Source organism: Antechinus flavipes, chromosome 5 (genome assembly GCF_016432865.1).
Source record: "Antechinus flavipes isolate AdamAnt ecotype Samford, QLD, Australia chromosome 5, AdamAnt_v2, whole genome shotgun sequence".
Taxonomy (NCBI): Eukaryota; Metazoa; Chordata; class Mammalia; order Dasyuromorphia; family Dasyuridae; genus Antechinus; species Antechinus flavipes.
Window position 1 is genome coordinate 292,864,969 of NC_067402.1, and position 26,973 is coordinate 292,891,941.

General features: G+C 60.3%; 1 protein-coding gene across 2 annotated transcripts; it reads right to left on the minus strand.

The window, feature by feature from the left end:
* Positions 1 to 2,056: 2,056 nt before the first annotated feature.
* On the minus strand, positions 2,057 to 25,044 carry TRABD (TraB domain containing). 2 transcript variants are annotated; one of them, XM_051962615.1, is made up of 10 exons: positions 24,931 to 25,044; positions 19,771 to 19,832; positions 18,338 to 18,416; positions 17,079 to 17,245; positions 15,294 to 15,434; positions 7,879 to 7,989; positions 6,857 to 6,996; positions 5,989 to 6,161; positions 5,405 to 5,516; positions 2,057 to 4,850 (listed from the first exon to the last, which is right to left on the minus strand). In XM_051962615.1, exons 2-10 carry the CDS (start codon positions 19,792 to 19,794, stop codon positions 4,673 to 4,675), a joined length of 1,125 nt encoding a protein of 374 aa, XP_051818575.1. In that variant the 5' UTR covers positions 19,795 to 19,832; positions 24,931 to 25,044; the 3' UTR covers positions 2,057 to 4,672. The 2 variants fall into 2 exon arrangements, with proteins under 2 accessions (XP_051818575.1, XP_051818576.1); XM_051962616.1 differs by lacking the exon at positions 24,931 to 25,044 and adding an exon at positions 24,378 to 24,565.
* Positions 25,045 to 26,973: the final 1,929 nt, after the last annotated feature.

The window sequence follows — 26,973 nt, forward strand, 5'->3', positions numbered from 1 at the left end:
CGGGGCCTGAGCGCCGGGTGCCGGGCCGGGCCCACACAAAGGCCCCCTCCTCCTCTTCTCCCTCACGTCTGGGGGTGGGCCGAGGCCGCCCATCGTGCAATGATCTCGGCTCAGAGAGGGGCCCCCCCGGGTCCCGGGAGCCCCCTGCTGCAGAGCCCGGGCCAGACCGGTCTCGGGCCCACCCTCCATATGTCCAGGCCTTGGCCTTGAACGGGCAGGAGCGAAGGCCCGAGAAGCAGAGCAAACCCGGGGGAGGGGGGAGTCGCTCCCTCCCAGGCCTGGGGGCTTCCTGCCTCAGCCCCTGCCCTCTGGCCCGTCGTTAAGCCCGCCCTGAGCACCCCGGCCCCCCAGAGGCCCCCAGTCTGTCCCGGCACTCTCCCACGGTGCCTCGGGCCAGGCTTTTCTCTCTGGGTGGGCGGGGATCCCTGCTGGGACGGCGCCCCCCGGCCTTAGGCCCCTGGTGACTCCCCCCCCCCCCACAGAGAGGTCAGTCCCGAGCCTTCCTTTCACCCTCTGTATGGACCCCGAGGTCCCTCCCAAGTTCCAGGAAAGTCCGTGGGATCCTCTTCCTGCCAGGAGGGGGGCGCGGGGCAGGAAGGCAAACTCGACACTTGTTGGGAACAAAGGTAACCATTGACCCATCCCTGGGGTGTGCTCCATCCTTAACAAATCCCTTGACGTCTCAGCTCAGCTCAAGGGGGCCCAGCCCTAAGTCAACACCAGCCAAGCGTCTGCCGCAGCCAAGCAGAACCGGGGCTGGGCGCTGCCCGACGAGGGGCCACTGGGCCCGGGGAAGCCCTGGCCCCAAGGGTCCCCGCCGAGGGGGAGGAGGCTCTCAGGCCGGCCTGACCAGGCCCCCAGAGGCCCCCAGAGGCTCCGCGCCTGGCCTAGGGCCCGCTGGGAGGGGGCCGGGGGAGGCTCGGGGCCGGAGGGCCCGGGGACCCGGCCGAGGGGGAGGAGGCTCTCAGGCCGGCCTGACCAGGCCCCCAGAGGCCCCCAGAGGCTCTGCGCCTGGCCTAGGGCCCGCTGGGAGGGGGCCGGGGGAGGCTCGGGGCCGGAGGGCCTGGGGACCGGCCCCAGCAGGAGGGCGCTCGGCCAGGAAAGAGAACGGGTCAGGCTAAGGTGGCCGTGGAGGCCTCCTGCTCAGGACCGGGGCCCCCGGTCCCTCCTCGCCCCTTCCTCCCGGAAACACCCGATGGACATTCGCGGACGTTGGTCCCCGTCCTACAGCTCAAACAAGGGGCTCCCGCAGGACGCTCCTTCCCGAGCCGATTCCCCTGCAGGAGGGGAGCACGACCGGCCGGGGGACTTGTTAGAGAAGCGAGGGCCACGCTGCTCCCGGACTCTGCTTCCTTCTGCACCTGAGCCTGCCCCGTAACTGCCAGGGCGTCCCTTGGATGCAGCCAGTCCCTCCAGGCCAGCGGCAGGACGGCCACCAGGGGGGGACGCCTGAGCCCCCGCGCCCGCCCCCCAGGCCCCTGCCGAGAGCTGCTGCGGGGGCTTCAGCTTCTCGGGGTGAGCCCAGAGAAGGGCCCAGCGGCCCCAGAGGCGGGGCCCCTCTGAACATCCCTAAGTAGCAGCCCAGCCACTCTGCCCTGGAAGATGCCGGGGGGAACATGGGGCGGCCAGGAGGTCAGAGGTGAAGGGTCAGGTGAATGGAGGAGGGCACAAGTCGGAGGCAAGCGGCCGAGGTCAGTCCTTTCTTAACTGCACTGGGCGAGTGCTGGGACTACAGCAGACGGGGCTCCCTCCTCGTCACCTTAGCTACACTGGGCCTGTCCTTTCCGGGATCCCCCACCCCGACCCTCCCACCTGGAGAGGACCCCCTGTTCTCACCTACCTGAACAGCCCTCTGTCCTCTCCATCCATCTAAAACCCGGCCCAGCTCCCGGCCCGCCGACTCCTGCAGGACACAAGAGTTCTCGATTATTCCCCGGCCCCCTCCCCGGCCCCCTGGTGCTCAGACTGTCCCGAGGTCAGGGGCTCTTCCCCTTCCCATCCCCCCGATAGCTCCACTTTGGGAATCCCGTTCAAATAAAGCCAACGAAGCGCCATCTTCTAAAATTAAAGTTTATTTTCATTTCACAAGGAAACCACAAATCTCTGAATTACATGAAGGACATGATTGAGAGAACTGTAGCCTGCACTACAGCCTGGCACTTAAGAAACCGAGGCGCTTGGCCTCTGAGGGGGGCTGCGCCTCGGAGCACCGGCGGGCACTGCCCACCAGCCGGCCCAGTCTTCCGTGACACTTGGGGAAAACATTCTCCAGCTGGTTACATTTCATCCGATTTGGTTTAACACTGAGTCAGGAAAGTGGGTCACAGCCAGATTCTGGCCCGTTGCATTGAAAAGACATGAATTCATCTCCATACATTTTGTAAACTGTCATAAAAGCAGGCTGCTCTACACAAGTGATGAGGGCGGGTGGGCAGCCGGGGCTGGCACAGGGGAGGGAGGCTCCATGGGGGCAGCGACCATTTCCGCATTGCTTTAGCACAGTCCCCGGCACACCCTCGGTGCTTCCCCGGCCCCCCCCGGAGCAGCACGGGCGCCATTCAGCACAGTCTCCTCTGGGCCCGGGGGCTGGGCTCACACAAAGCGTCTCCCTTCCGCCTCCTCCGCACCAAGTCCTGGGCGGGCCGAGGGGCACCAGCTGAGAGGTACAAGTGTCCCAGCTGGGGTCTTGCCCCGGAGGGCTCCGGGCCCCCACGCCGCAGGTGGAGCCGGGCCCTGGTTCTGACTGCCGGGCACAGGAGCAGAGGCTGGGGAGGGGGCTTACAACACTTTCTCTCATCCCGGAGAACCGGGGGAGGCAGGAACAGGAGGGAGCCCTCTGTGCCTCCGATACGCTACGGCTCTGCAGGATGTCAAACAAGGACGGATGGAGGGGGAAAGAAATATGGGGGGCAGGCTGCAAAGGCCCCAGCCAACCAGCTCCTAAGCCAACCGAGAAGCCCCTGCCTGATGGCACTTGGCTGCCAGAACTTTCTCCTTCCGGTTCCTGCTGGGGCCCACCCCCTCACATTCCCAGGCCACAGGCTCGGAGACAACCCAGCTTAAGGCTTGTCTGACATTTAATTAGTTTTTAATTTAAAATTACCTGAGCAGAGGTTTTATCAGATTTTTTTTAAAGCAGAATGCACCGAACTATACAAGCTAGAAATATCTTTTAAAAAAAAGAAAAAAAAAAAAGCCAGAACCAAAAAGTCCCCAAAAAGGCAAAGCCAAGCCCAGGCCTCCTAGCTGGGCCCCCAAAGTGGGGGAAGGCCAAGGCCCCCACCTAAGCTCCTCAGCAGCCGGCACCAGAAGGGGCTGGCCGAAGGCGTGCCCCCCTGGCAGGCTGGGGGGCTTAACTCGGTGGTTCCTAACAGCAAGAGATGACTGTCTCTGAGTCCTCCCAAGGTCAGTGATTGAGATGGAGCAGTCTCCCTGCCTCACCCAGATGGTTGGGCGAGGGTGGCCCAGCCCAGAGAGGTGCCAGGGGTACCAGCCGGGCCAGAGAAGGTGTCAGGGGTACCAGCTGGCCCAAAGACGGTGCCAAGGGTACCAGGGGCTCCGGCCAGCCCAGAGAGGTGTCCAGGTACCAGCCAGCCCAGAGAGAGGTGCCAGGGGTACCGGCCGGCCCAGAGAGAGGTGCCAGGGGTACCGGCTGTAGCCTTCAGCTCTGGGCTGTCAAAAGTGATCTCATCTGAACCAAGTGGGGACATGGACTTCTTGCGTTTCGACCATGATCTAGAAAGGAGAGGATCCCAGACGGGCATGCAGGGGCAGAGGGCAGAGGGCAGAGCAAGGCAGCCGAGCAGCCGACGCGAGGCTTCTTGGAGGAGTCCAAGGCCCAGGACTCTAACGATTGAGAAGTTGGTCCCCGACCGGGCCAGGGCACCCCTCCCGAGCCAAAAACCAACCTTGTCTGATTGACTAGTCTAGAAAGGCCATTTTTGTTAAAGCTCACAGGGAGAAGCTGTGTCTGGGGAAGGCCTGGAGCGGCAAGGACTTAGGAAAAGCAGCTGGTTGGCAGCCTCCCTGATGCATCCCCGGCCGGCCTCTGTAAACACGAAAGGGGGCCCTGCGATGGCCTGGGCCGCCGGGCCGTGGGGGACGAGGAGCTGTGGGGCCAGGACTGAAGGCAACTGCGGAGGGGGGTCCATGAGGGGGGGCACGGATGGGCACACGGGACGGAGTCAGGTCTGCCGCAGCTGACAGGTCTGTCTGAGAAGCCAGGAGCTCTGAAAACGGCACCCCACCCCCGCCCCCCAACACACACACAGACGCTGATGATTGATATAAAATTCTCCCCATAACAAGATGATCGTTCAATTGTCTTATCCTATAGGTGCTTGGCACCAAGAACTAACAATGGTATCATGATACCAACACGGTCCACAGCTGTCCCTGCGCCACTCGGCAGGAACCCACCACCAGAGACCCTCGGGGGGAAGGAACCCAAGCCAGAAGACGCCCTCTCGAGGTTGCCCGAACGCGGCCACGGGCACCACCGGCGCTCGGCGACGTCGGGCCGCGGCTAGGGGCGGACGTAGGCCCCGGGCCCGGCCCCGTCCCCCGCCCCCCAGCCCTGCCCGGCCCCCGCGGGCCCCCGCCTGTGTGTGGCTGTTAGCACCCATTCAGATTTTTGGTTGCTGCCCGCCCGGCTTCGTCTGCCGCCGTCGCCTTATTTCTGAGGTCTGATCTCAGCCAGCCTCTGGAGACACGACTGCGCGGCTGTCATGGAAAGGAGTACGCTGACCGTCCGTTTTCCCACCCGGTAGAAGCCGTAGCACATCAATCCAAAGAAGGAAGCTTTCACGACAAATCTGGACACTTTGCTAGAGATGGACGGGGGAGGGACGCTGGAAGACAAAGGCAGGAAGAGGCAGGTGACTTCCCGGTTCAGACAGGCGGCCTTCCCCAGCTGCCCGTCTCTCATCCCACGCACGGTTTCCCACACACCGTCCATCCTGCACACGCCCAGAGGGGGCCGTGGGACTCCCCGGCCCCCCCACCGGCCCCACTCAGCCCGAGCCCCCCGCAGCTGCTCCGCACTCCGCCTCTGCTCAGACTGGGTCTCCCTCCACAAACAGCTGCCCTGCTGTCTGCCCCTCAAGGTCCAGGTCAAATGGACCCTCCCCTGGAGGACCCTCCTGTATGATCTTCCTGTTTCCTCTTCTGTAACAAGAGGGAGCTGGAAGTTGCACCCGCCCTCAATCTAGGTGCCCGGTCACACCTGTAACCCTCCCGAAAGCAGGGCCCGGCGGCCTGAGTCACAGGGCCGGGACGCCCAAGTCAGGGAAGTGAGCAGCCAGCGAAGAACGCGTGCGGCCCGTCAGCGGCCGGTCCCCGGGCTCACCCAGCACGGTGACTCAGGCGGAAGGAAAGGGAAGCTCCAGCGGGAGGGGCCGCTCACCTCATAATCTCCTGGATGTTTAAGTCCGTGCTCCAGTTCTTCTCGATGCCAGGGACGTGGCCCATTCCCACCACTCCGACCACCACAGAAGGGATGCTTTTCCTGGGCTCAGCTGCGGGAGGGACGGGAGAGAGGCGGGGTCAGGGGGGAGTGGCCCGAGGAGCTGTCCCCCCCCTGCAGTGCTGACCCCTCCCCCAGCCCCTTCCGCAGATTCCTGGGGGACCCCCGGCTGGAAGGGAGGGCGCCCACATTTCTCCCGGCACAGCGCCGACAGTTAGCTGACAGTAGTAGTAGACACTGCACGTTTCCACCCCGATCCTTTCTCCACGGATCAAATTCCCAGGCACATTCAGGGGCGCCTCCTCACCCCCTGCATCCTCCCCCCCAGAAACGTTCACTAAGCCACTGCCACAACGTGCCCCGTAAGCACTGGGGACACAAAGGGGGCAAGAGCCGGGGCCTGCCCTCGGGGAGCTCCGGTCAAAGTGCACAAAAGGAGAAGCAGTGAGCCTCTCCCGGCGTCCTCCTCTCACAAGGGGATCACAAGCACAGCCCCCCGGACCGCCTTCCCGAGAGCCCCTCACCTTCGGAAGCGCGGGGGAGCTCCAGCCGCTTGGCGGCCTGGCGCAGCATGTACGTCAGGTAGATGTCTCTTTCCGAGACGATGGTCCGGTGGAGGTCGGGAAACTCGCCGATCATCTCTGCCATCATTTGCTCCAGCAAGTCCTTCTGCTTGCACTTCTCTACGTCGTCCTTGCTGAGAAACCCAGAAGGAGAGGAGGATGTCGGGGGGCCCGGCTGTCCAGCCTCAGCCCGGGGGGAGGGGGGTTTACTCCGGAGCCCCCACAGGAAGGCTCCTCAGCACAGGAGGGCCCCTGGCCCGGGCTGCCGGGAGGGCGTCTCATCTGCCTCTGGGGACCCTGACCGAAGCGTGGTGCCCCGTGGGGCTCTAGGGCTCAGCCCCTCGAGACTGGGAATCTCCCACCCACGCGTATTCATGGGGGAGGCGGCACCGGAGCCGGTGCACAGGGCAACCTCAGAAGTACTGATGGACACGACCAACACCAGGCTCCAAGCCTCCTTTTACTTCTTCCTTCCTCTGCTCCATCTGAACATTCTCAAGCCCCTAGAGGGGACGGGACAGAAGCCGCCTCCCAGGGCCCTCGTCCCAGGAGGGTTTGTGCCTCGGCCTCAGCCAGGAGGCCCCGCAGGTGGGCGGCGAGCATCCCCTCCCGCAGCGCCAAGGGAAGGGGCCGGTCAGTTCCCGAACGAGCGGGGCCAGGGAGAGTCGGGGCCTTCCCCCTGCAATCCCATGATTCCCTGAGTGTTGGGGGTGGGGCGCTTGGCTCCCCCAGGCCAGCCTCTCTGAGCCCGAAGCCCCAGAGGCTGCCTGTCTGGGCAATGAGGACCCTCCCGCTTGGCACGGGCAGGGGCGGGCTGGGCCACTCGTACCTGATGGGGTCAGAGAGGAAGCACAGGCCCCAGGCCAGCTTCACTTTCTGCCAGAAGGAAAGGGCTGCAATGGCTCTCTTGAAGGTCACCGGGATAGGCCTGTCCCCGAGGTGGAACTTGCAGAAAGGTACCTTACTGGCCTGCAAGAGAAGGGGGGGAGGGTTAAAGGTCAGGGCTCTGCACCCTGCCAGTCCTGGAGAGGCAGGAGGGGCGCACGGCCTCGGGGGCCCGGCCGGGAGCGGAAACGCACCTTGTGCCAGCTCTCAGGAACCAAGCAAACGTTCCCTCAGCCTCGGGTAATTCTATATTTCGCAAGGAACTGATATTCTGTCTTTCCTGTGATCTCACTTAAGAAAAAGCTATTTCGCAACAAAAACACAGAGCTCTATTCACCACAAAACAGTGCGGGGGGGGGGGGGGGGGGGGAAGGAAGGGGGGCCAGAGGGGACAGAGAAGGCCAGGTATTTGGGGCAGGGCACGGGGCCCCACGCGGGCCGAGCAGGACACATCCGCGAGCTGGGCCGAGCGCGGCAATCCCGGGGCTGACTGGGGACCGAGACACAGGGGCAGCCGAGAGCTCCAAGTGAAGGGGACTCTGGGGATACGCCGAGTCCTTCAAGGCAGACTAAGGGGAGACTATCTGGATGGACCCACAGACAGGGCTGGAGCCCCCCGGGGCACTGCGTGGGTCTGGCCTTAGGGACCTCCACGAGGGTCTCTGGGCTGACGGGGGGGGGGGGGGGCAGGTCCCCTGTAACCAGGACACGGTAGATCCTCTGGGACCGAGGGAGAGATGGACGTGCGGAACGATGCCCCAGACACCTGAGCTTTGTGGAGCTGGTAGAGCTGGCTGGGCTCAGGGTGGGCTTCACTGAAATGGTTCCTGAAACCGCTCTCCCAGGACGAGGCAGGGACTCGATGGCCCCTCCTCTGGCTCGCCGACCCCTGCCTGGGGTCAGTGCTTTCAGGGACTGGGGGCAGGGCACAGATGGGGTCAGCCAGGCCTCCAGGGCTGCCCTTACCTCTTTGAAAGCCTCTCTGAACTCGCCCCCCGGGGCCATCCCCAGCTGCTCCGTGATATGCGCCGAGACCTTCAGGAGGAGCATCTGCATCAGGCCCGACATGACTCCGTTCTAGAGGAAGAGGGAGGCAGGGTGTTAGATGGCTAAGGCTGGGAAAGGATGGACGGGAGGTGTCCGCCACAGGCTCTCGGAGACATGGGGGTCCCTACGCTCAGCCCTGGCTCTCCAAGGGGCTCTCTGAGAACCAGACAGGGAGGTGAAAGGAAGAAGCCGGGAGGCTAGGGACAGTTTTTGGGGGAGAGTAAAAGTATGGATGCCCCCATCCATGTCACAGCCATGAGGTGTGGGGGCCTTTGGGGGACAGTCAGGGACAGAGGGGCCACACGCTCCCCAAAGCCCAGGGAGGGATGCTGGGAATAATGACAGGAGTGCCGGGCCAAGGACGGCGACGTCATCGCGGTGTGCCCAGGCCCTCAAATATTGACTCAGGGGGAAGATGACAAGTTTGCTTCAAAATTAAATACAGACCATTTGCTGCCCCGGAAAACACGGAGGTCCCTCGGGGCACTTGCGGCGTGGCTGCCCTGGCTCCTGCGGCAAGTCCCCACCCCAAGCTGCTGGAGGCGGCCCGAGGGTCCCCAGCCTTGGCTTCCGTTCCTTCCCTCGAGTCCTTCGGCTCAAGGAGGGTTTGGGGCAGCAGCCACAGCCGAGATCCCAGATGGCGGGCATCTCCTTACGTGTGCACATGGCGCCCGACAGAACCCGAGGGCAGGGCATCCCCAGCACAGGGCCCAGGGACGAGGTGATGGCACCAAAGGCAGAAGAGACCGAGAGGGGCACAAGAGCAGGCCAGGGGCTTCGGATGGGGAGGACGTGGATGCCTGCAAAGGTCTGACGCTCAGCCTTCTGGTGGCGGGAGCTGACGGGGTCAGAGAATGGGACCCGAGGCCCACTGGCCTTGTTGACTGTCTTTGAGTGGTCAGTGGGTGCGGGTGCTCAAAGCTATTTGGAAGGGAATTCCCCACAGGAGGGCCTCTCTGCAGCCTCACAGAGCCCCTGTGCCCAGGGACCTCTGGGAAAAGGGGACCCCTGGCAGATGGTTGGTTCCCTACTTCATCCAGAAAGGAGGGGAGCCTTGGATGATGGGCAGCATGGCTGACTAAATAAAGAGAGATCACAAACATGGAGTCAGGAGGCCCACATGAGATTGGGCCAGACAATGGGGCTGGGCAGTACCCCCATCCCCACCCCCCGGAAGAGACAAGAGGCCAATTATTGCAAAGGTGAGAATGGTCCCCGGCTGTCTGCGCTGATTCCAGCTTCAGGACTGCAAGGGCAGAGGGGACGCACTGGGAGGAGAGGATGGGACAGAGAGGGAGACAAGGTAGCAGAGGGCTCTGAAAGCAAGGACAGGAGCGAGATATAGACACTATGGCGGCCGACGGGCTGGGAGGCTAGGCTGTCTGCCTAGGTGAAGTACCTAAGCATTAGAGGAGGGATCAAGATGGGGAAGGAGGCTGTGGGTCAGGCCCGGAGGCTGATGGAGCGTCAGGAAGGGGCATGACGTCCCTCCTTCTCCTGAGGGCAAGGGCACCCAGCCTAGGAGAGAGGAACCTAGGATTCATGGTCTTCTACAAGGAGCCAGTTTCTGCTGAGTACTAGCAAAGGAAAAGAATGGGACTGAAAGGCACCCTAGGGGAAAAGGAGCTTGTTAATGACAGACATAAGTGCCACACAACAATGAAGGGAGGGAGGGAGGGAGAGAGGGAAAGATAGAGACAAGAGACAGAGACAGAAACAGAGACAGACAGAGACAGAAACAGAGACAGACAGACAGAGAGGAAGAGAGATCTTGACCAAAGAAAAGCACAGAAAATAAAACAGACAGTTCTGATCACCTAAAACTGAAAGGCTTTTGCACAAACAAAAACAAGATAGTTAAAATTAGAAGGCAAACAGTCAACCAGGAGAGTAAAGAACCATTTGCAGTAGAGGGCTAATATTCAAGTTATCTAGGGGATGCATTTAAATAAATAGATAACAAGAGCCATTCTCCAAGAAATAAAAGGTCAAAAGATACAAGTTTTGAAAGGAAAAATCCAAGTTATCAACAACCACAACTGCACATCCAAGCAATGCTGACGTTCCAGCAGCCACACACACACCAAGCAGGCTGGCACAGCTAGCCAAGAAAGGAAAATGCCAACCGAGGGAGGGCACGCTGAGGGCACTGCTGCTGCCGCTGTGAATTGGTCCAGCCATTCTGGAAGGCAATCTGGGCTGATGGCCTAGGCTGCTGAAGTTTCTATCATAGAGGTGCCTCTGTGAGGCTTATTCCCTACGGAGATGCGACAAAGAGGACAATGTTATACCCACGTGCACCAAAAACACTAGTAGCACCTTTTAGTTCTAACAAAGAACTGGAAAAGAAGATGGTGTCCCATCAGTGGGGGGGCTACCGGATAGACTACGGCCCACGAACATGATGAAAGACCAGGGGGGGTCTAAGGAATGATCAGAGTGGTTTCTGAGAATGCTGGGACATCTTGTCTGAAGTTGATGCAGAGGGAAAGAAGCAAACTTGGAGACAGCTACGAGATAAATGCTCGAAACCTTTGACCTGCCCGGTGCCCAAGGCAGCCTCAGAGCCTCCCACCTTCTCCGAGAACGCAGCTCCTGAGGTGCAGACTGAGCCAGAAGGATCTGAGTACTTGAATGAATACACTTACTGATGACAAAGAAGGATCTGAAAACTTTTTTGGGGGGAGGGAAGAGCAGAGGGGAAGACTCTGTGATGAGAGGGAAAATGAAACATATGTCAATGAGACATTAAAAAAGAGAAGCCCAGAAGAGAAGGTCAGAGGGTACCAAACAGCATGGCTTGGAAGCCAAGTGCAGAAGTGGTCCCATGCTTTTAAAAAGGAAACAAGCTGGACTCCATTTTACATGATAGTCTCTCCTCTTTATTTATGGAAATATCTGTGTCTGTCAGGACCAGAACGAGGAGGAGCAGCAGCAGACACTGTCTGGCAGACCATCCCTGGGCTGTGGGGCCACTGGAGCCGCCAGACCTGCTAGTCACAGGATGGGCCAATCTCCCTGACCGGGGGTTCTCGTAGGCCTAAGAGGGCAATTCCTGCCGGGAAGGGTGAGAAGGGGAGGGCAGAGGCACTTCAGGTGATCACACCCCTGCAAAGGATGCAGGGCAGCCTTCCACAAAATGCTTCAGTGACATTTTGCAAAGCACACATCCGATGGGGTGGCCAAGGGCACAACTAATCCCCATGGGGCTGAGCCTGGGCTTAAGGGGCAGGCCTGATTAAACATGGGGTGACAGAGACCTGGCAGCTCCACCAGGATGCTGGAGGCCTCATTCACAGGGCCCGGTGCCAGGAACATCATGGGCAGTGACTCCAACTAGGTCTGGGACCCAAGAGATCAGCCAGAGGGTTCCTGCCCTGGGCTCTCATGGCACCTTGCCCATCTCCTCACATCCTACAGGGGAGATCATGGGCCACCAAAGGTTCAAAAAGCTTCAGCTATGGGCCTGGTGATGGGCACAGTGGCCAAGGCCCAGTGGAGTCATCCTGGGAGTCCTTGGGCAGCTCTCCAAGGCCACCTGCTACGTGCGGCTCTCTCCTTCAAGACACAGTTCAAGCATCACCTTCCACACTGGCTCTTCCTTGAGCCCCATATCTTCTTTATGGGTATGGGCCTCTCCTTCTTTGTATTTGTAACTCCAGGGCCTGGCGCGCAGTAGGCATTTAATAAATGTTTGTGGTCCAAGGCGGGCATCTCACGGTTCTCTCCACCTTCCTTTCAGCTCATCCTTGAAGACTTGCCACAGTCTGTAGGACAAAGGAGCTGCAAGGATCCTTTTTCATTTCACAGATGGGAGGTGATGAAGGGTGGTCTCCAGGCTCATGGGTTTTAAGAGCCAAAACTCACACCTCAATCTTGCCTCAAGATCACTTAGGGAGCAGCTGGGCGGTTCAGCGGCTAGAGCGTGGACTTGGCTCAGGAAGAGTCACCTGAGATAACTCTGGCCTCAGACATTTCCTAGCAGCTTTGTCCTGGGCGGTCACTTCACCCTCTGCCAAGAAAGCCCCAGACGGGTCACAGAGTCAGCCGTGTCTAGGATGACTAACCCCAAACACTTGTTGACGCCCTTCTTCCATGCTGGCAGCCCTTCTGCTGAAAGACCTAAGCTGCGCAGCTCACGCCAGGGCTCCTCATGCTCTCGCTGAGCCCGGACCCCCTTCTGCAGAGGTGCCATCATGCTGCTCACCTCCCACTCTGCGGGGAAAGAAGGAGCTGCCGAGGGGAGAGGCTCCCCGGAGCAGCCTTGGCGGGTGGGTCTGTCTCAGTACGAGGGTGGGGACCAACAAGCCACAGAGGGGAGCCAGCTGCTCAGCGCGGCCCCCCCAGGAAGGCCTGACGACATGGGTGGGAAAAGAGGCTCCTTCAAATGAAATCTCAGGCCTAAAAGGCCCAGGAAAAAGCCAGCCTGGCTGTGAGGGCAGGGGCTGGCTTCACTTCCCGGCCATTTCCGATGGGATCCCTGAGGTGCCTCTTGGCTGAGCGTCTCCTTCCGCTGCTCTCGCGGAGAAGTGGAGAGCCGTGGGTCACACGGTCGCCCCGGCAGAGCCACAGCAGGTGGGATGGCTGGGTTCCTGTAGCAACCAGGGGTCTCCAACCAACGCTTTTACAAAGGATGTGGATCAAGGCGCAGAAGGCAAGCTCATCCAATCTGTGACGATAAAAAGCTGGGAGAGACGAGAGACAAAGGATCCTCGGCAGGTCGAACCTCAAAGCTGCCAACACGAGGGATCTCGTCTCCCAAGTCCCAGATGCAGAACTCTCAGAAGCATCTCAAAGAGACCGAGGGACGGGCCACAGCCAAGCCATCTGAGTCTGCCAAGAGGTATCAGCGCCACCGTGAGCTGGGTGGAGAGGGCCAGGGCTTCCAGGCCAGGGAGGGGAGAGCCCCGTCAGCCTCTGCCTTGGAGTCCTGGGCCCAGATCCAGGCACAAGGGTTTCAGGAGGACAATGATAAGCTGGAGAGGCCAGAGGAAGGTGACCAGGAAAGCGATGAAGGGCCTGAGGTCCGCACCAGAGGACATCCTGTCTTCAAGCATCTCAAGTTAGGAGGAGGAGGAGGAAGGATTAGGCTTGTTTGGTTTGGCCCAAGGGCAGAAGCAGAAGCAAACCCTGCAATCTCTTCCGGATGCCAAGTGTGGGGATGATGTGTGCTCTCCCCAGGCGACGGGCCTGGTGGTGGGCTCCCTCTGCAAAGGCCTCCGAGTAGTGGCTGAGTCACTGTTCGGGCCCTGACCGCACCGGGACCGCGGAAGAACTTCCCCACGGCCTTTTGGTGACTCTGCCAAGTGGCTTCTCCGGCTCCCTTTCAGGGCATGTTACCTCGCTCCCTGACCCCAGGCAGACCACGGGGCACTGACTGTTCACCTCCCTCTTCTAGCAACGGTGGGCCCATCAACAACTTCTTTATCTCATGACGACAGCTCCAGCGCCCAACAGCCGCTCCCTGCTGGAACCCGAGATGTCCCCACGAGCTAAGAAACCGCCCGGGCCCCGGGCATCCAGGAGGAGAGCCGTGGCGTGCTTCAGGCACTCGTGTGGCCACCAGGGAGATAAAGGCTGAGGAGCAGCATTTCAAAAGGGCCCCACGGGCTCCAGGGTGACCGAGCCAATCCAGAGGAGGGACGCAAACTTCTGCAGAAATACCAGCTGGTCCCGGACAAAAGCTAACGTGCATTTCTGTGCCCGAGGGTCACGTGAAAACCCAGGCCTGCCTCCACAAGGGCACTTCCTTCTCACTCCTTGTCCTACAAATGGGCCTCTAAAGCTTGACTGGGGGGCAGGGGAGGAGGGAATTTGGGCAGCAGCCAGGTTGGGCAGGGGGCGGGAGGGGACGATCCCGGATGGGTCCTCAGCCCTTTCATCCTGGGTCTGAATGGAAGGCTGCCCAAAAGCCTTAGGAAATGCTCCTGCTCTCAGGAGTCACCGGCAGATGGCGGTGGGACAAGCAGGACCAAGGCGCCGCCCGGACCGCGGCACGCAACTCAGGTTTTAACAATGTGGACGAAGCAGAAGCTGGTGCAGGCGACTGGAGAGCGGCAGTAGCCGAGACTCCCACTGATCCTGGCAGATCTCGGGCTTCGCCTCAGCCCGGCAAGATGGGAAGTGATCCTGGGAGAGCTGGGGAGCAGGGCGGGCGGGGGCCTGGCCCCAGCATTCTGGAAAGCCCCCCGGCGGAGGGGGAAGGAAGCCCAGGCCACAGCGACAAATTCGCGGCTTCGTTTTTAGTCTCGGTTAAGAGTTGGAACAAAACAGATGCACACGGTGGGGCAAGGGGGAACAGCTCAGCGAGGCCGTGGCCCAGGGGACACGCAACACTTCTACAGGGTGAGAAGTGGCAACCGTGAAGGAGGCCAGGGCCGGGGACGGCGACACACGACCTGACGGCCGGCCTGGAGGCAGGAAGAGCCAAATTCAATCTGGCTGCAGACCGGTCTAGGGGTGGTCCTGGACAAGGGGCTCGGCTGATTCCTCAACTACAAAAGGGGCCAGGGTAATCGCGCTCCCTCTCGGGTGGTGGTTGTAAAGCTCTCGGGACAGGGCCAGCATACAGAAGGCACTCTATACACGTTCGCTACAACAGACGCGACACCTTGGAGGAACAACAAAGCAAAACTCAAACCGAGCCCGGCCCCAAAGAAGGGAGAAGGCAAGGACGTGCACCCCTCTCCGTCCGGGGCCGGACCAAGAACACCCACTGCCCTCTCCCCAAACCTGGGCCCGGCAGCCCAGGAGACGAGCAGAGGCAGCCTGCCTGAGGGGAAGCTTGCCCGAGATGCACGGGGGAGAAAGGCACAAGGAAGGCCAGCGGGAGAGGCAAGCGGGCAGGCAGAGGGCACGGGGACCCCGAGGATGCCAGGGAAGATGCTCTCTGGCCTGGACAGCCTCGTCACCACGGGAAGGCAAGCGGCCCTCGGGGAGCCCCACGAGACGGCTAAGCCGCTCTTGGCAATCCGCAACGAGTGCTGGACGGTGGGGACCCAAGGAAGGCAAACGGGGTCCTGAGGAGCAGTCTGGTTCTGCCCAAGTTATGAAGCACAGAACTGAGGGGCACGTGCTGGGGGTCCGACACCCTCTCGTCAAGACAGAGAGACTGGTGATCGGTGTCTGTCACCTCAGCCCTGTCCCATGATTCAATGTGGGAAATGGATGTGACCGGTGACAAGGGCAGGAAGGACGAGGCACCACAGCCATACCTGAAAACCGGGGGCCTTTCTGCGTCCCCCCAGTGCTCTGCCAGACCCTCAGAGCCTGCAGGCCCCGGTTCCAGCCTCCAGGCACGGCGCAGAGCTCCAGGACAGGGGAGGGGCTCGTACCTGCTTGACAGCTTGCTGGAGCTTTTCGAGGTTGATCTCCTTAGCCTCCTTCAGCAGCGTCTTCTCGTCCATCTTCAGCATGGACACCCTGTACTGGCAGAGCTCCACCACCACCACATCAGGCTGCACCTCCTGGATGGTCTGTCGGGAGAGGAATAAAGGGCAGTCACTCAATGGGCCTCCCCCCAAGGGTCTCCCAAGGTGGGATCTCAGTAAGTCTGCAACGAGTCAGGAGGCTGAATGCCCCAGCATCTCTGCTGGCTCGTGGAGCCAGGCTTCTAGCTGTGCGCCCCGATTTCCAGAGAATGGCTTTCTTGGGGGAGGCTTTGATCTTGTGCCGCGCTGGAAATTTCCTTTCCCATTATTTCTTCCAGACCTTTCTCTTCATTTCTTTTCCAGCTCTGTCCCTCTAGCACTCATCGGTCATTTATAAAAACATTTTCAACTCAAATAGCTTTTTTATGGTGGGATTCTCTCTGTTTTTTATTTGTTCACCTTTCCAGGCTTCTTCCTGACCTTGCCCTTCGTGTTGGGGCTCTCTGAGGGAAGATACGGTCTGACCCCACGGCTACTTCTGGGGAGACACGGAGGGCCTAGAGGTTGGCCAGGCCGCGGGCCGGCGAGCTCCCAAGGGGGATGGATTGAGGGCAGTCTGACGGCTGCACCCCTGGACGCTGCCCCAGGTTTGGGTCCGAGCACCAGCAGACGCCCAATCGCCAGGCACTGAGCCCCCCGCTGGGCCTTGATGACATCCCTGGGGCACCAAGCGCAGGAGGGGGGGGGGCCCCTCCCAGCCCGTGGCTGTCTCCCTCTCCGCCACCAGCCCTCTGTGGGAGCTCTACGGGAGCGGGCTGCCTGCACTGACGCTTCAGACCAGCAGAGGGCACCAGCACCCAGGCCCCACCTGGGCAGGCTTCCCAGCCCCGGCCTCCGTTTCCACAGGACCCGGAGGGCAAAGAGCACAAGAGACCCAGCCCTGGGCATTCGCGAGGGGGAGGGTCCCTGCTGGCTGAGAGTCCCCGGGCCTGTCCTCTGTGGAGAAGGGGGCTCTGGCTCAGCGAGGGCCCGCGTTTGTGAGGGGCACACCCTGGAAGCTGTCCCGCCAGGCTCGGGGCTAAGGCTGCCTGCCCCTGCCCCCTCTTCTATCCGACGGGGCGGTAACAGAAGAAGCGGACGGTTTCCGAAACCTGCATCCTCAGCATAACCTTACTGCCCTAAGCCCCCCCGGCCAGCCTTCTCCCAGGTTCTAATGTCTCCCGTTTCCCTCACCCCTTTCCCTCATTCCCCACCTGAAACCCTTCCTAAAGGCAGCGTTCTTTGGGAATTCATGGGAGGATCCCTCCCATATGCTTTCTGATCCTGCTAACTGTGGGGGGAGAGGGGGACGGCAGGGAGGGAAAGGAAGAGGGAAATAATACGTTCGGAGGAAAACAGCGTGGACATCCCTTCCTTTTCTTTTTCTCTTCTCCTCAGCAGCAGGCCGAAGGGAGCGGAGATAAGCCTAGCGTCCCGGCTTCCTTCTCAACGAATCCCAGAAGAATTATCATTAACTAACGTGTGACCGAAGACGACTCCGGCTGAAAGGATTCCCAGGGATTCTGTCCTTACTAAGCCTGGGTGGACGGAGGGCAGCTGGGGGGGAGAGGTGCCCTGCCGTCCGGCGCTGTGCTGAGCACACACAGGACGCGAGTCGGTCAGAACCCTGCGTCGGGGACTCCCTGGGGTCTTGAGGCCCGTCGGAGCCTCCCTCACGCGGCTCCCCCACCTACGACACCCCCAATGTACCTTCACTACGTCCCGCTTGCTGTCATCACTGAAGTGGGCCGTGCCAACCACGTACACCTTACTTCCTTCTTCTGTGACCAATTCTGTGACAGTACCTGGAAGACTGGGCTGCTTTTGTCTCTTCTTCATTTTCATCTCCAGAAGGATCTTAAAAGCATCCACATCAGCTGCAAACGAAGCAAAATGACGAGCTGCTGCGACGGTCCACGTGCCTGCACGGACCCAGGGTGCGTGCCCGCGGGGTCAGGCAGGCCACTGTGAGGCTAGAGACCCCTTTCTCCCCCCCAGGCCCAGTGAGCCCACAAGTTCACCCCGGACTTCTAGAGACAAGGACAGGCTTCTGCTTCTCAGCGTCTGGTGGGCAGGCAGAGCCGGGCTTCCTGGGACGCAATCCTCAAGCCCCCCAATTCAAATGCCCTTTTGGGACCACAGGACATCCCTGAGACGTCCCATCACCCTGTCATCTGGTCAACAGCATCAAAGCTCACACATCCACAACTGTTTCTCACTGTCGCACCAGTCAGGAGGTGACCATTAGCCTGCCCACGGGAGCCCCCTCGAATGTAACAGCCCAGCAATCCCACAGGAAGGACACCTTCTATCGGGGCAGGAAGCCCCCCGGGATTTTCCCTAGCTTTGTCTCAGAGAGCAAGAACACAGTGAAAAGGGCAGCCCCAGGCCTCCGGAGAGTGAAAAAGGAAGAAAAAGCTCGAGCCACTGCTTGTATCCTTGCAAGAAGCAGCTTGTACTAAGAGGCCCGGGGGCAGGACACAGCAGAGTCATCGAGACCCTTCCGGCTTCATCATCCACCCTGCCTTTCCTCCGGTCTCCATCTCAAAACAAAATCCACATTGGGTTTGCAACCTGATCTCTATCTAAAGGCAAATGGAGACGAGTGCCTGCAGCAGTGAGTGCGTCAGCACAGCCCTGGGAGGGGAAGTCAGGGCATCTTACAAAACTGGAAGGCACAAGCCTTTGGCTACAAAGCCTTGGGGGGAGCGAGGGGGCTGCTTCCTATTCCACTGAAGCCCTCTCCCCAAGGCTCAATTGGAGGGAAATGGTCAGTGACCTGCCCCCCAAGCTCCTTGGATGGACAAATTCTGGCAAGAGAAGACTGATTCCCCACAACCATTTCCCTTCGGCACAGGGGCTGGCTAACTTTGGGACAACTTGTGTTCTTCTCCTGGGACTAGAGCATCATTGATACTGGCCTCCTACCACTAGGAAGAGTCAATGAAGTTTCCCCTGGACCAACTTACAGAGATTCTGGGAGTCGCTGGAGAGCACCCCAGGGTCACATTCCGAGGCCGCCGCCGAAGGGGCCGGCTCCTCCGCAGCCTGCAGAACAAAACAACGGGATGTTTCAGGAGAAGCCGCGAGGATTAAGGCAAGCCCAGCAAACAGGCCTCTGCCCTTGTCCCCTGGCTGGTCTGCAAAGGTAACAGCTTTGTGCCTGCTCGAGGCCAGGCATTAACAAGGCGGGCGGGGATTCGGGCTCCCTTTACACACACTACTTGTGCATAAGTAAAGCACCGTCCCACGTGCCCTCACTCTCTGGGCAGCCCCATCTACGCAGACGCTATAAGGCCGCCCCAGCCCAGACAGACCCGACGCCTGGAGGATGGACAGAGGATCATCCCAGAGGGGCAGCCCACGCTTGCCTCCAGTGCTCAATGGCAGGCTCTCCTGGGCTCAGTGCTGGCCAGTAGCCAAGCACAGAGAATGCAGGAGGGGGTGGCTGGACCCCTCTTCCACTATTATCTCTGGGGATCTTCCTCCGTCAGCCGTGTCTACCTTAGGAGTCAGAAGATGCTCATTCCCAAATACCAAAACGTCTTGGCCAAAAACGAAAAAGATATTTTGGGTTTTGAGAAGGTAGGTCTCCTGATCCCCTCACCTCTTATAAAGGACCCATCTCTGGACATGGGACAACCCATACAGCGAGGAGGCACCAGCTGGCCAGCTCTGCGGGCACCCTGATGCTCAAGCCAGGGCTAGACACCACCCCCTGCTCTCCTTCTGCTCAGACACGAGGTCTTCTCACTGGTTCTGATCCACCTTTTGGTCAAGTCTCAAACTTTGTTCAACAGATGTTTATGTCTTTGGCTCCACCAGGTGAGCCACCCTGTACCCCTGTGGTCTGGCATCCACTCCTGCTCCTTTGTCCCAAAGACCCTGTCAGCCTAGGCCAAGCATTCCTCTAAACCCATTTTCCCTGTTATTAAGAACAGAAACCTCCATTTTTGTTTTCCCCTTTCTCGCCCCCCAAACCAGTAGCCACTCGTCCTTTTCTCGTTTGCACCCCCTTTCTCTCCTCTCGCCAGCACCCTGGGGGGGGCCTTCATTGCCTCCAGCCCGGGCTTCTGTGACTGCCTGAGTTCTGCCTGTTCCTAGCCTTTCTCGGGTACAACCACTTAAATGATCTTCCCGACATCAGGCTCTCACGGTTCTGCTCCTGCTGGCTCCCGAGCTCATCAATAAGGCCCTTCACAATCCCATTCCCACAAGTTCTCCCTGACTGCTTCCCACCACTGCCCCCTTCAAGTGCTCCAGCCTGGCTGGGAGAGGGCTCCGAAGGTAGGACGCTGCATGCGGGCAAGCGCTCGCTCACGGTGGCCCCAAGAGTCACGGGCACCTGCCCAGGAGCAGATGTGCTCATAAGGGAGCTTCCTCACGGCAGACACAAACTTACTTCCTGGGGCTGTTCCTCCTGCATCCCGAGGGAGCTGGCTTGGGTCTCTGGTGGAGGCTGGCCTGTGAGAAGACATAGAGATACTTTACTCAGTGGCAGGACTTTACCCAGTACATCCCCCTCCCAAAGCCTCAGAGCAGGATTCTGACTGCAGTCAGACTGGCAGTCACCGGTAACGGTGCCCGGGGAGCCATGATCCGAGCACCCTTGAAGTACAGGACATTGATCTTTTGAAGGTTTCACTTTGCCAGATGCCAAGGGAACCCAGAGCGAAAGGTCAAGACTGAAGTGCCCTGCAGGGCCATGGAAAGGCCCCATGTGGCTGGGACGGGAGTTAGACGGGGGTCCTTGCCGTGCCTCCCGGATGATGAAGCACACAAGAGTTGGGAGGAAACGAGGCAGCCAGACAGCGCTAGGGGGTTTTTCTTAACCACTCCCCATTCCCTCTCCTCACTCCAGCCCTGGGTCAGGAATGAGGAAAAGGCACTAACCACTCTTAAGACATTTGGGGAGGCAGCTCTGGCTCCTGGCTATTCCCCTAACCCAAAACCTTGTGATGGAAGTCTCACTCCATCCTCCTTGCTGCCAGAAGACTTTTCTGGACAGGACAGAGACCCTCGGTCCAAAATTAAGGCCAGAGGCCTGGGGCTACCCACCCCAGACTCCCTTCTCTCTTTCGCGTTTAGAAAAACACTACTAAGGACAGCTCACACGTATACAGGGGCTTATAGTTTGCAGAGAGCTCTGTACGCTGCCTCTGATCACAGCCTCTGATCCTCAGAACAAACCTCTCTCTGAGTCACAAGTTTTCCAAACTGGGAGCCACTGGTGACCCTGTCTTGTGACTATTTCTATCAGACCACCAGGTCCTTGGCACGGGACAAACCCAACCTTGCTATTGCGAGTAAACACCGACAACAGTAAGAACACCAAGAAAGAAAAGCCCAATTTAATCCGTACAAATCTCTAGCAGAGGTCTAAGAGAAAGGCTGCCTTTTAGGAACAACCACCATGTTCTTTCTTTGACATGTATCAAAGGAATAAAAACTCAGTGTTGGGCACGAGCAAATCATTCAAACAGATTTCAGAAAACACTTGATTCTGCCTAATTACTCATTACATTCAAGTTTCAATGAAATTCATCTTATGTTTCAACAGTCAGTCACTCATCACCACTGTTTGTTTTGGCGTTGAATATTGTCATTTAGGGGGTTTTGTTGCCTCACCAACAACAGTTCTTTTGGCCACAGTCAAGAGCAGAAAAATGTTTTTATTTCTTATCAGGATAAGGCATGTTTCTGCAAAATAAATCTTTGATGTTGACATTTTGAAGAATCTTGATTAAAACATTAAAAAAAAATTATTTAAAAATTTCATAAAAACTATCATTTTGCTTCAATGGATCTAGATCCATTCAACTTCCTCATTTGGAGTTCCATCCAATAATGATGCAGACAGCAATCTAGGGATCTGCCCCCTTGCTGGCCCACCTGCGTGGTTCTTGTCCAGGTCCTCCCTGCATGTGTTAGACAGCCCCCCCCCCCCACGAGCCCCTTAGTTGCCCACACCAAGTGACCGATTCGTTCACCCTGGCACACAGTTCCTTGTGACACCTTCCATTCTTGTTCTGTGACGTGCCACTTTGGTTCTGGACTGAAAGCCTACTCTCACCCACACTGATACCCATGGGATGGTCATTTGTGATTCTTCAGATTGTCCTGTCCAAGTCTCAGGTACATCCAAGAGGAACAAAATGTTGGCATTATAAAAACAGGCCAATAAGGGAGCTTTCAACTTGCCTCAAAGTAATCCAGCCAATTCTCCTCATCCTTTTAAATTCTACGCTAAACTTGCTATCCATTCAACTGAAAGTCATGATCTGGGCAAGAGAGTTTTGGGTGGCTGCTTGAGGACACAGAGAAAGGACAGACAAAGAAAAGGGCAGAGAAAGAGGGGAGGAGGAAAGAGGAGAAAGAAGGGGGGGGGGGGAAGAGGCGGGAAGATAGGTTATGTATCCATCAAGGATCCTAGCAGGAAAAATCAATTAGCAAATCTAATTTTAAAAGGGACCTTACAGTCTATCTGGCCTAACTTGGTCAATTTACAAATTGAGAAAGCTGAGGCCCACAGAGGGCTGTCCCTTGCTCAAGGTGACTCAGCAAGATAGTGGCTTTTTCAAGGTCCTGGGCAGACGCTCCTCATCGGCCCGGCTCTATTTATTTCAAGGCTTTCGGCCCACCACAACCTCTCGGATCGGTGGGTCAATAGCAGCCCAACTAAATCAAAGCCTTCTGCGTTTCCCCAAAAAGACCAGGGTGAGTCAATGCTTTAACACAGAGAGGACGCTTGCAGCCGACCCTGGCTCCTGCGGCCCACCCGTGACCTTCTGTGTTCTGCAACCTCTGGGTCTTTACCCAACACTATTTGCTCCCTTTCCTGTTGAATTCCTACCCATCTTTTAAGGACCAAAGCGGCTTGTTCCAGGGAGCGCTCCCAGGCCCTCCAGATCCTGGTGCTCTGGAACATTCAGTTACTTGCATTGGGACCTTCTGCTCCCAGGCCAGGAGCCCCAAAGGCACAGGCTTTGGTCTTAGCTGAACTGCAAGAAGGGCTCTGTAGACAGTACTCAATGACCGTTTATGGGGCTCTGGGGGAGCTGGACTCTTCCTACGCCTCCCTCACCCAGTCTGTGGGACGAGGGGGATCCCCGAGTCAATGACACTCAAACGTGCCGCCTGCTCTCTAACACCCAACCCCGGCTGCAGCAAGAGGCCCCCTCCCCTCCCCGGCTGGCACACGAGGCATCCAGGAAGGGCTGCCAGGGCCCGCTGGCAGAGGATCAGCCTGAAAGCATGTTTTCAGTCCCTGTTTTTTGACAGAAAGTAACCAACAGCTGCTGCTTCCAAGCAGAGATTGAAGGCGGTTTGCTGCCAACACACCCAAACAGATTAAAATCTTTAACGAGGGGGGGAGGGACCCGTCAGACTCCCCGCAGCCTGGCTGGCCTCCCACAAATGAGACACACGTACGTGTCCCAAAGCTCCCCGTGCTCGCAGTCTCCTCCCACCCCTCCCAGGACCCAGGTGTTCACCTTCCTCTCACTTGTGGTTGTCCCAAGCCCAGCAGTCCCTCTGGGCGCCAAGTAAGGCGAGAAGCCCCCAGAGCCTGCCCGGGAGGCCCGGACTAAGGCAGGCCCTCCCCCGCTCCCCGGACCGGTTCTTCTCAGAGCTCAGGCCGCTCCTAGGGGTGTCTCCTTCTAGCTCTGCTCCCATGCTAACCCAGGCTGGGTCTCCCCATCCCCAGAGGCTCCCCGGGACTCTATGGCAAAACGCACAGCACCAACTCCCCTTTTAAACCTGCTGGGCTGCGCCCGCCTGCGGCGGCCACACCAGCCCGAGCTGCTGCCTCACTGCGCCCAGACCCTCGCCCCCCGTCCTGCAGTCCAAGCAAGACCACCGCCACGGGCAAAGGCTTCAGGAGACGCAGCTTTAGGGACGATTCTCCCAGACCCCAAGAAGGGGAACTCGTGGCCACTCCCCCCCTTGGTCCTCAGACCTTCCTCGCGAAGATGGGAAGACGGAGCGGAAGCCATCCTGGCCATGGGGCCAGCTTCCAAGCCAGCTCTCATACCGGCCTAGAGAAGCCCACTTCCCTAGACCTCCATGCCCTCATCTGTAAAATGGGTTCCTCAGAGGTGCAGGCCAGAGCCCGGCAGCCTCAGTTTCCCTTCTCCCCTTGTGCTCTCTAGCCTGGCCTGTCCCTTTGGCAGCCTGCCATCCACCCCCGGGCAGAAAGCAGCAGGGCCGGGGCCGCTGCTCGGGTGCTGGCTTCCCACCCTGCCCCCGGTTCCCTCTGCCAGGGGAGGAGGCTGGGCTCCATGAGCTCCCCCTCTGAAAGGCCTTTCCCAAGAAGCAACCCAGGCCCCCGCTGGCTCTGGCCCGCCAGCCTCCCCCGGATAATCCGGCACGGGGTGCCCACGGGGGTCCGAGGTTGGGGCTCCTTCTGGGTCTTTCAACTCTAACGGGGCTGCCCCCACGGCCTGGCCCAGAACCCGGGGCATCGGTCCGTGTCAGGGAAGGCACCGAGCCCGTGTGCCCGAGGCCAGACCCAGACCTTGGTTCTCCAGGCCTGTTCAGAGTCTGCTGCTGGAATGGGGGGGTTGGGGAGAGAACAGGGTGGTCCCGGAGGGCTCCTCTGACTCCGGGGCCCGTCCCCCGTGGCCAGGCGTCCCCCAGAGACGGCCAAGGGGAGGAGGAGCACACCGAGCGGCCGGGGGCACCCCCAGAACTCAGGCCTTGGCCAGCGCCACCTCAGCACGCCGCAGCCTCCAGCCCGGGAGGGGGCCTCGTGTCCAGGGCGCACTTATTAAGTGTCTAGTGTATGCCGGGCGCTGGGGTCAACCTTGGGGCACGTGGAAAGGCCCGGAGAGGTTCAGCGCGGGGAAACGGAGGAGATCAGCAGGGGGGAGGCCAAGGAGCAGCATTTAGGGGGTGCCTGCTGCATGCTGGCCACCACCCTCCTCCTCGCGGCTGACCTGCCCGCTCCCCCCGCCAGGCAGGGTCCGAGGCCTCTCCTTTCCGGCTGCTGGGGGCTCTCCGGGCTCCTACCTGGGTCGGGGGCTTCTCGTCCGGACCCTCAGCAGCGAGCCGGGTTCTGGGGTGAGGGCAGCAGGAGGGGCTGACCTGCAGGGCGCGGGAGGGAACGAGGAAGTGAGGGGAGAGGGGAGAAGGGACTGGGGGAGGATGAGAAGGAGAAGGAAGTGGGGGAGGGGGGAGGAGGAGCGGAAGGGGGAGGAGGAAAGGGGGAACTAAGTGGGGGGGAAGGGGGAGGAGCTGGGGGGAGGGGAGGCCGGGTCTCGGCCTGGTCTCGGCCCGGCCCGGGGGGACAGGGGGAAACCCTCTCCGGCGGGACGCGACCCGGAGCACGGCACGTGGGGGGTTTGTGGTAGAGGGGCCGCCCCAACTCGCCCCCTCCCCCACGAGGCTCCAGGGAGCTCCCCCAGCCCTAGCGAGAAAGCCGCAAGGAAGGCTGGCCGTCCGGCCCCGAGAGCTTCTAAGAGACAGCACCCCCGCGCGCTGCTCGGACAGCACCTGCACCTGCACCGCCCCCTCCCCCGAGACTCGGACCCGGTCGGGCTCCGCCACCCGGCAGCTCCCTCACCTCGGTCGCTCGCTAGCTTGCTCGCTCCTGTCCGTCGCACGGGAGGGAGCAGGGGGGAGCGCGGGACCGCAGGGCACGCTGGGAAGAGGAGTCCCGGCCTCCTGTCCTTCCCCCCGCGGCCGCCCTGGACCTCGGAGAGGGGACTACAACTCCCAGGGGGTAGCGCGCCACCCGGTGCCTGAGAGCATGCGTGTCGACGCCGTCCGGCCTCGCGAAGGGGCGGGGTTCGGCGGCAGAGGGAAGGGGAAGGAAAGGGGAGGAGAGGAGAGGGAGGGTGAGGGGGAAGGGAAAGAGGAGGAGGAAGGGGAGGAGGAGGAGGAGGGAAAGTAAAGCCGGGGAGTTTGGGGAGGAGGAGCTCCTGGAGGCAGTCTGGAGGAGGGCGGGGATAGGGTAAGCCCCTCCTCCACGCCGGCCCCCTACGAGCGCAGTTCGGAATCCTTTTTGCAACAGTTGAGGCAGGTCAAAAGGGACGAGACTTGCTCAGGGTCCTGCAGCCAGTAACAGTCTCCGCCCCCAGAGCGCTCCCTCCTCCGCCCCTCGCTGCTCTTTCCGCGCCGCCAGGTGGCCCGCGGCCCCCCACTCTGCTGGGGCCCCTCACCCCCTCCGCTGCCGAAACGGCGGCTCCTGCAGCGCCCCCAGGCGGGGGCCTTAGGGACCCCCACGGGAGGGGGAGGGGAGGACCCGCTGGGGAAGGGCAGGAACGTGGCAGCAAAGGGCCGGGGTCCTGCTCCGCGTGCTGCCGGCCGCTGCCCCGGCGCTGCAAGGGGACCGGCCGAGGGAAGATCGGCTCTCTCCCATTGGCGCACGGGGCAGCCTGAGGCTCAGGAGAGCAGCAGCGTCTAACCGTGGGGGCGGCCGGAGGAGCCGGCGTGGGGGGCGGCCCGAGCAGCCTGGGAGACCTCCCCGCTTAGGGCCTCCACTCCCCGGCAGGGGCTCCCGGCCTCCAGTCCTGCAGGAGTTAGGGATGCTCCTGGGGGAGTCTCCCCCTCCCCCCTCCCCGGCAGGGGCTCCCAGCCTCCAGTCCTAGAGGAGTTAGGGATGCTCCGAGGGGGAGTCTCCCCCTCCCCACTCCCCGGGTTCCGACACAGGCGCCCCTCCCAGACAAGGCTCCGGATCCTCTCAGGAATCATGGCCCGGGCAGCCAAGGAAGCAGGGAAAGTGAGAGATGGGGGCGGGGACAGACAGTGAAGAAGCGGGGATCAGGGGCAGGCACAGAATATAAAGTCCACCAGCAGCTGCTCCAGAACCGGGGTCAAACTCCCCAAGCCTGGGTTGGTCATTTTTGGGGGAACCCTTGGGGAGTAGGGAGGGTCCCTGCGCTGGTCACTTTGGGGAATAGGGAGGGACCCTGGGCTGGTCACTTTGGGGAATAGGGAGGGACCCTGGCCTGGTCACTTTGGGGAGCCCTTGGGGAATAGGGAGGGACCCTGGGCTGGTCACTTTGGGGAGTAGGGAGGGTCCCTGCGCTGGTCACTTTGGGGAGCCCTTGGAGAGTAGGGAGGGACCCTGGGCTGGTCACTTTGGGGAGTAGGAGGGACCCTGCGCTGGTCATTTTGGGGAGTAGGAGGGACCCTGTGCTGGTCACTTTGGGGAGTAGGGAGGGACCCTGGGCTGGTCACTTTGGGGGTCCTCTGGGGGGCAGTGAGGAATGCTACCTCTCTGGCACAGTTCTCTCACATTTGGGAAGTCTCTCCCCCGCAGCCTAGAGCTCCTGACATGCTTCTTCCCCCATTTCCTTCATTCTCTCCCCCCCTCCCCCGAATCCTGCAGAACAAGCTGAGCCTCTTTCTGGCCTCCGGAGGTGAGGAGGGCCGGAAGGTGGGGGGAGGTGGGGGAGGACGGAAGGAGCTGGATCGGGACTGGCTCTCCCTCGGCCCAGGGCCCCACCTCTGGCCAGCCCCCAGCCCAGCCCCTCCACTTGCCTGCATTTATCCCTTGCTGCCCATGACAGGCCCTGCCTGCCCCGGGACTGGTAGAAGGAAGACAGGGCCAGTGGCCAGGGGGCCCCTGAGAGTGGGGGACGGCGTGGGGGCTGGGACACCG

What these genes read in the sequence shown, in the direction of transcription:
- TRABD (XM_051962615.1), bottom strand. Translation starts at nt 19,794, where the DNA reads ATGCAGGAGGAACAGCCCCAGGAA. An exon ending in AGGAGGAACAGCCCCAGGAA is followed by an intron (nt 18,417 to 19,770) that starts GTAAGTTTGTGT and finishes TTTGTTCTGCAG; the next exon opens with GCTGCGGAGGAGCCGGCCCC. An exon ending in CAGCGACTCCCAGAATCTCT is followed by an intron (nt 17,246 to 18,337) that starts GTAAGTTGGTCC and finishes CTTCGTTTGCAG; the next exon opens with CTGATGTGGATGCTTTTAAG.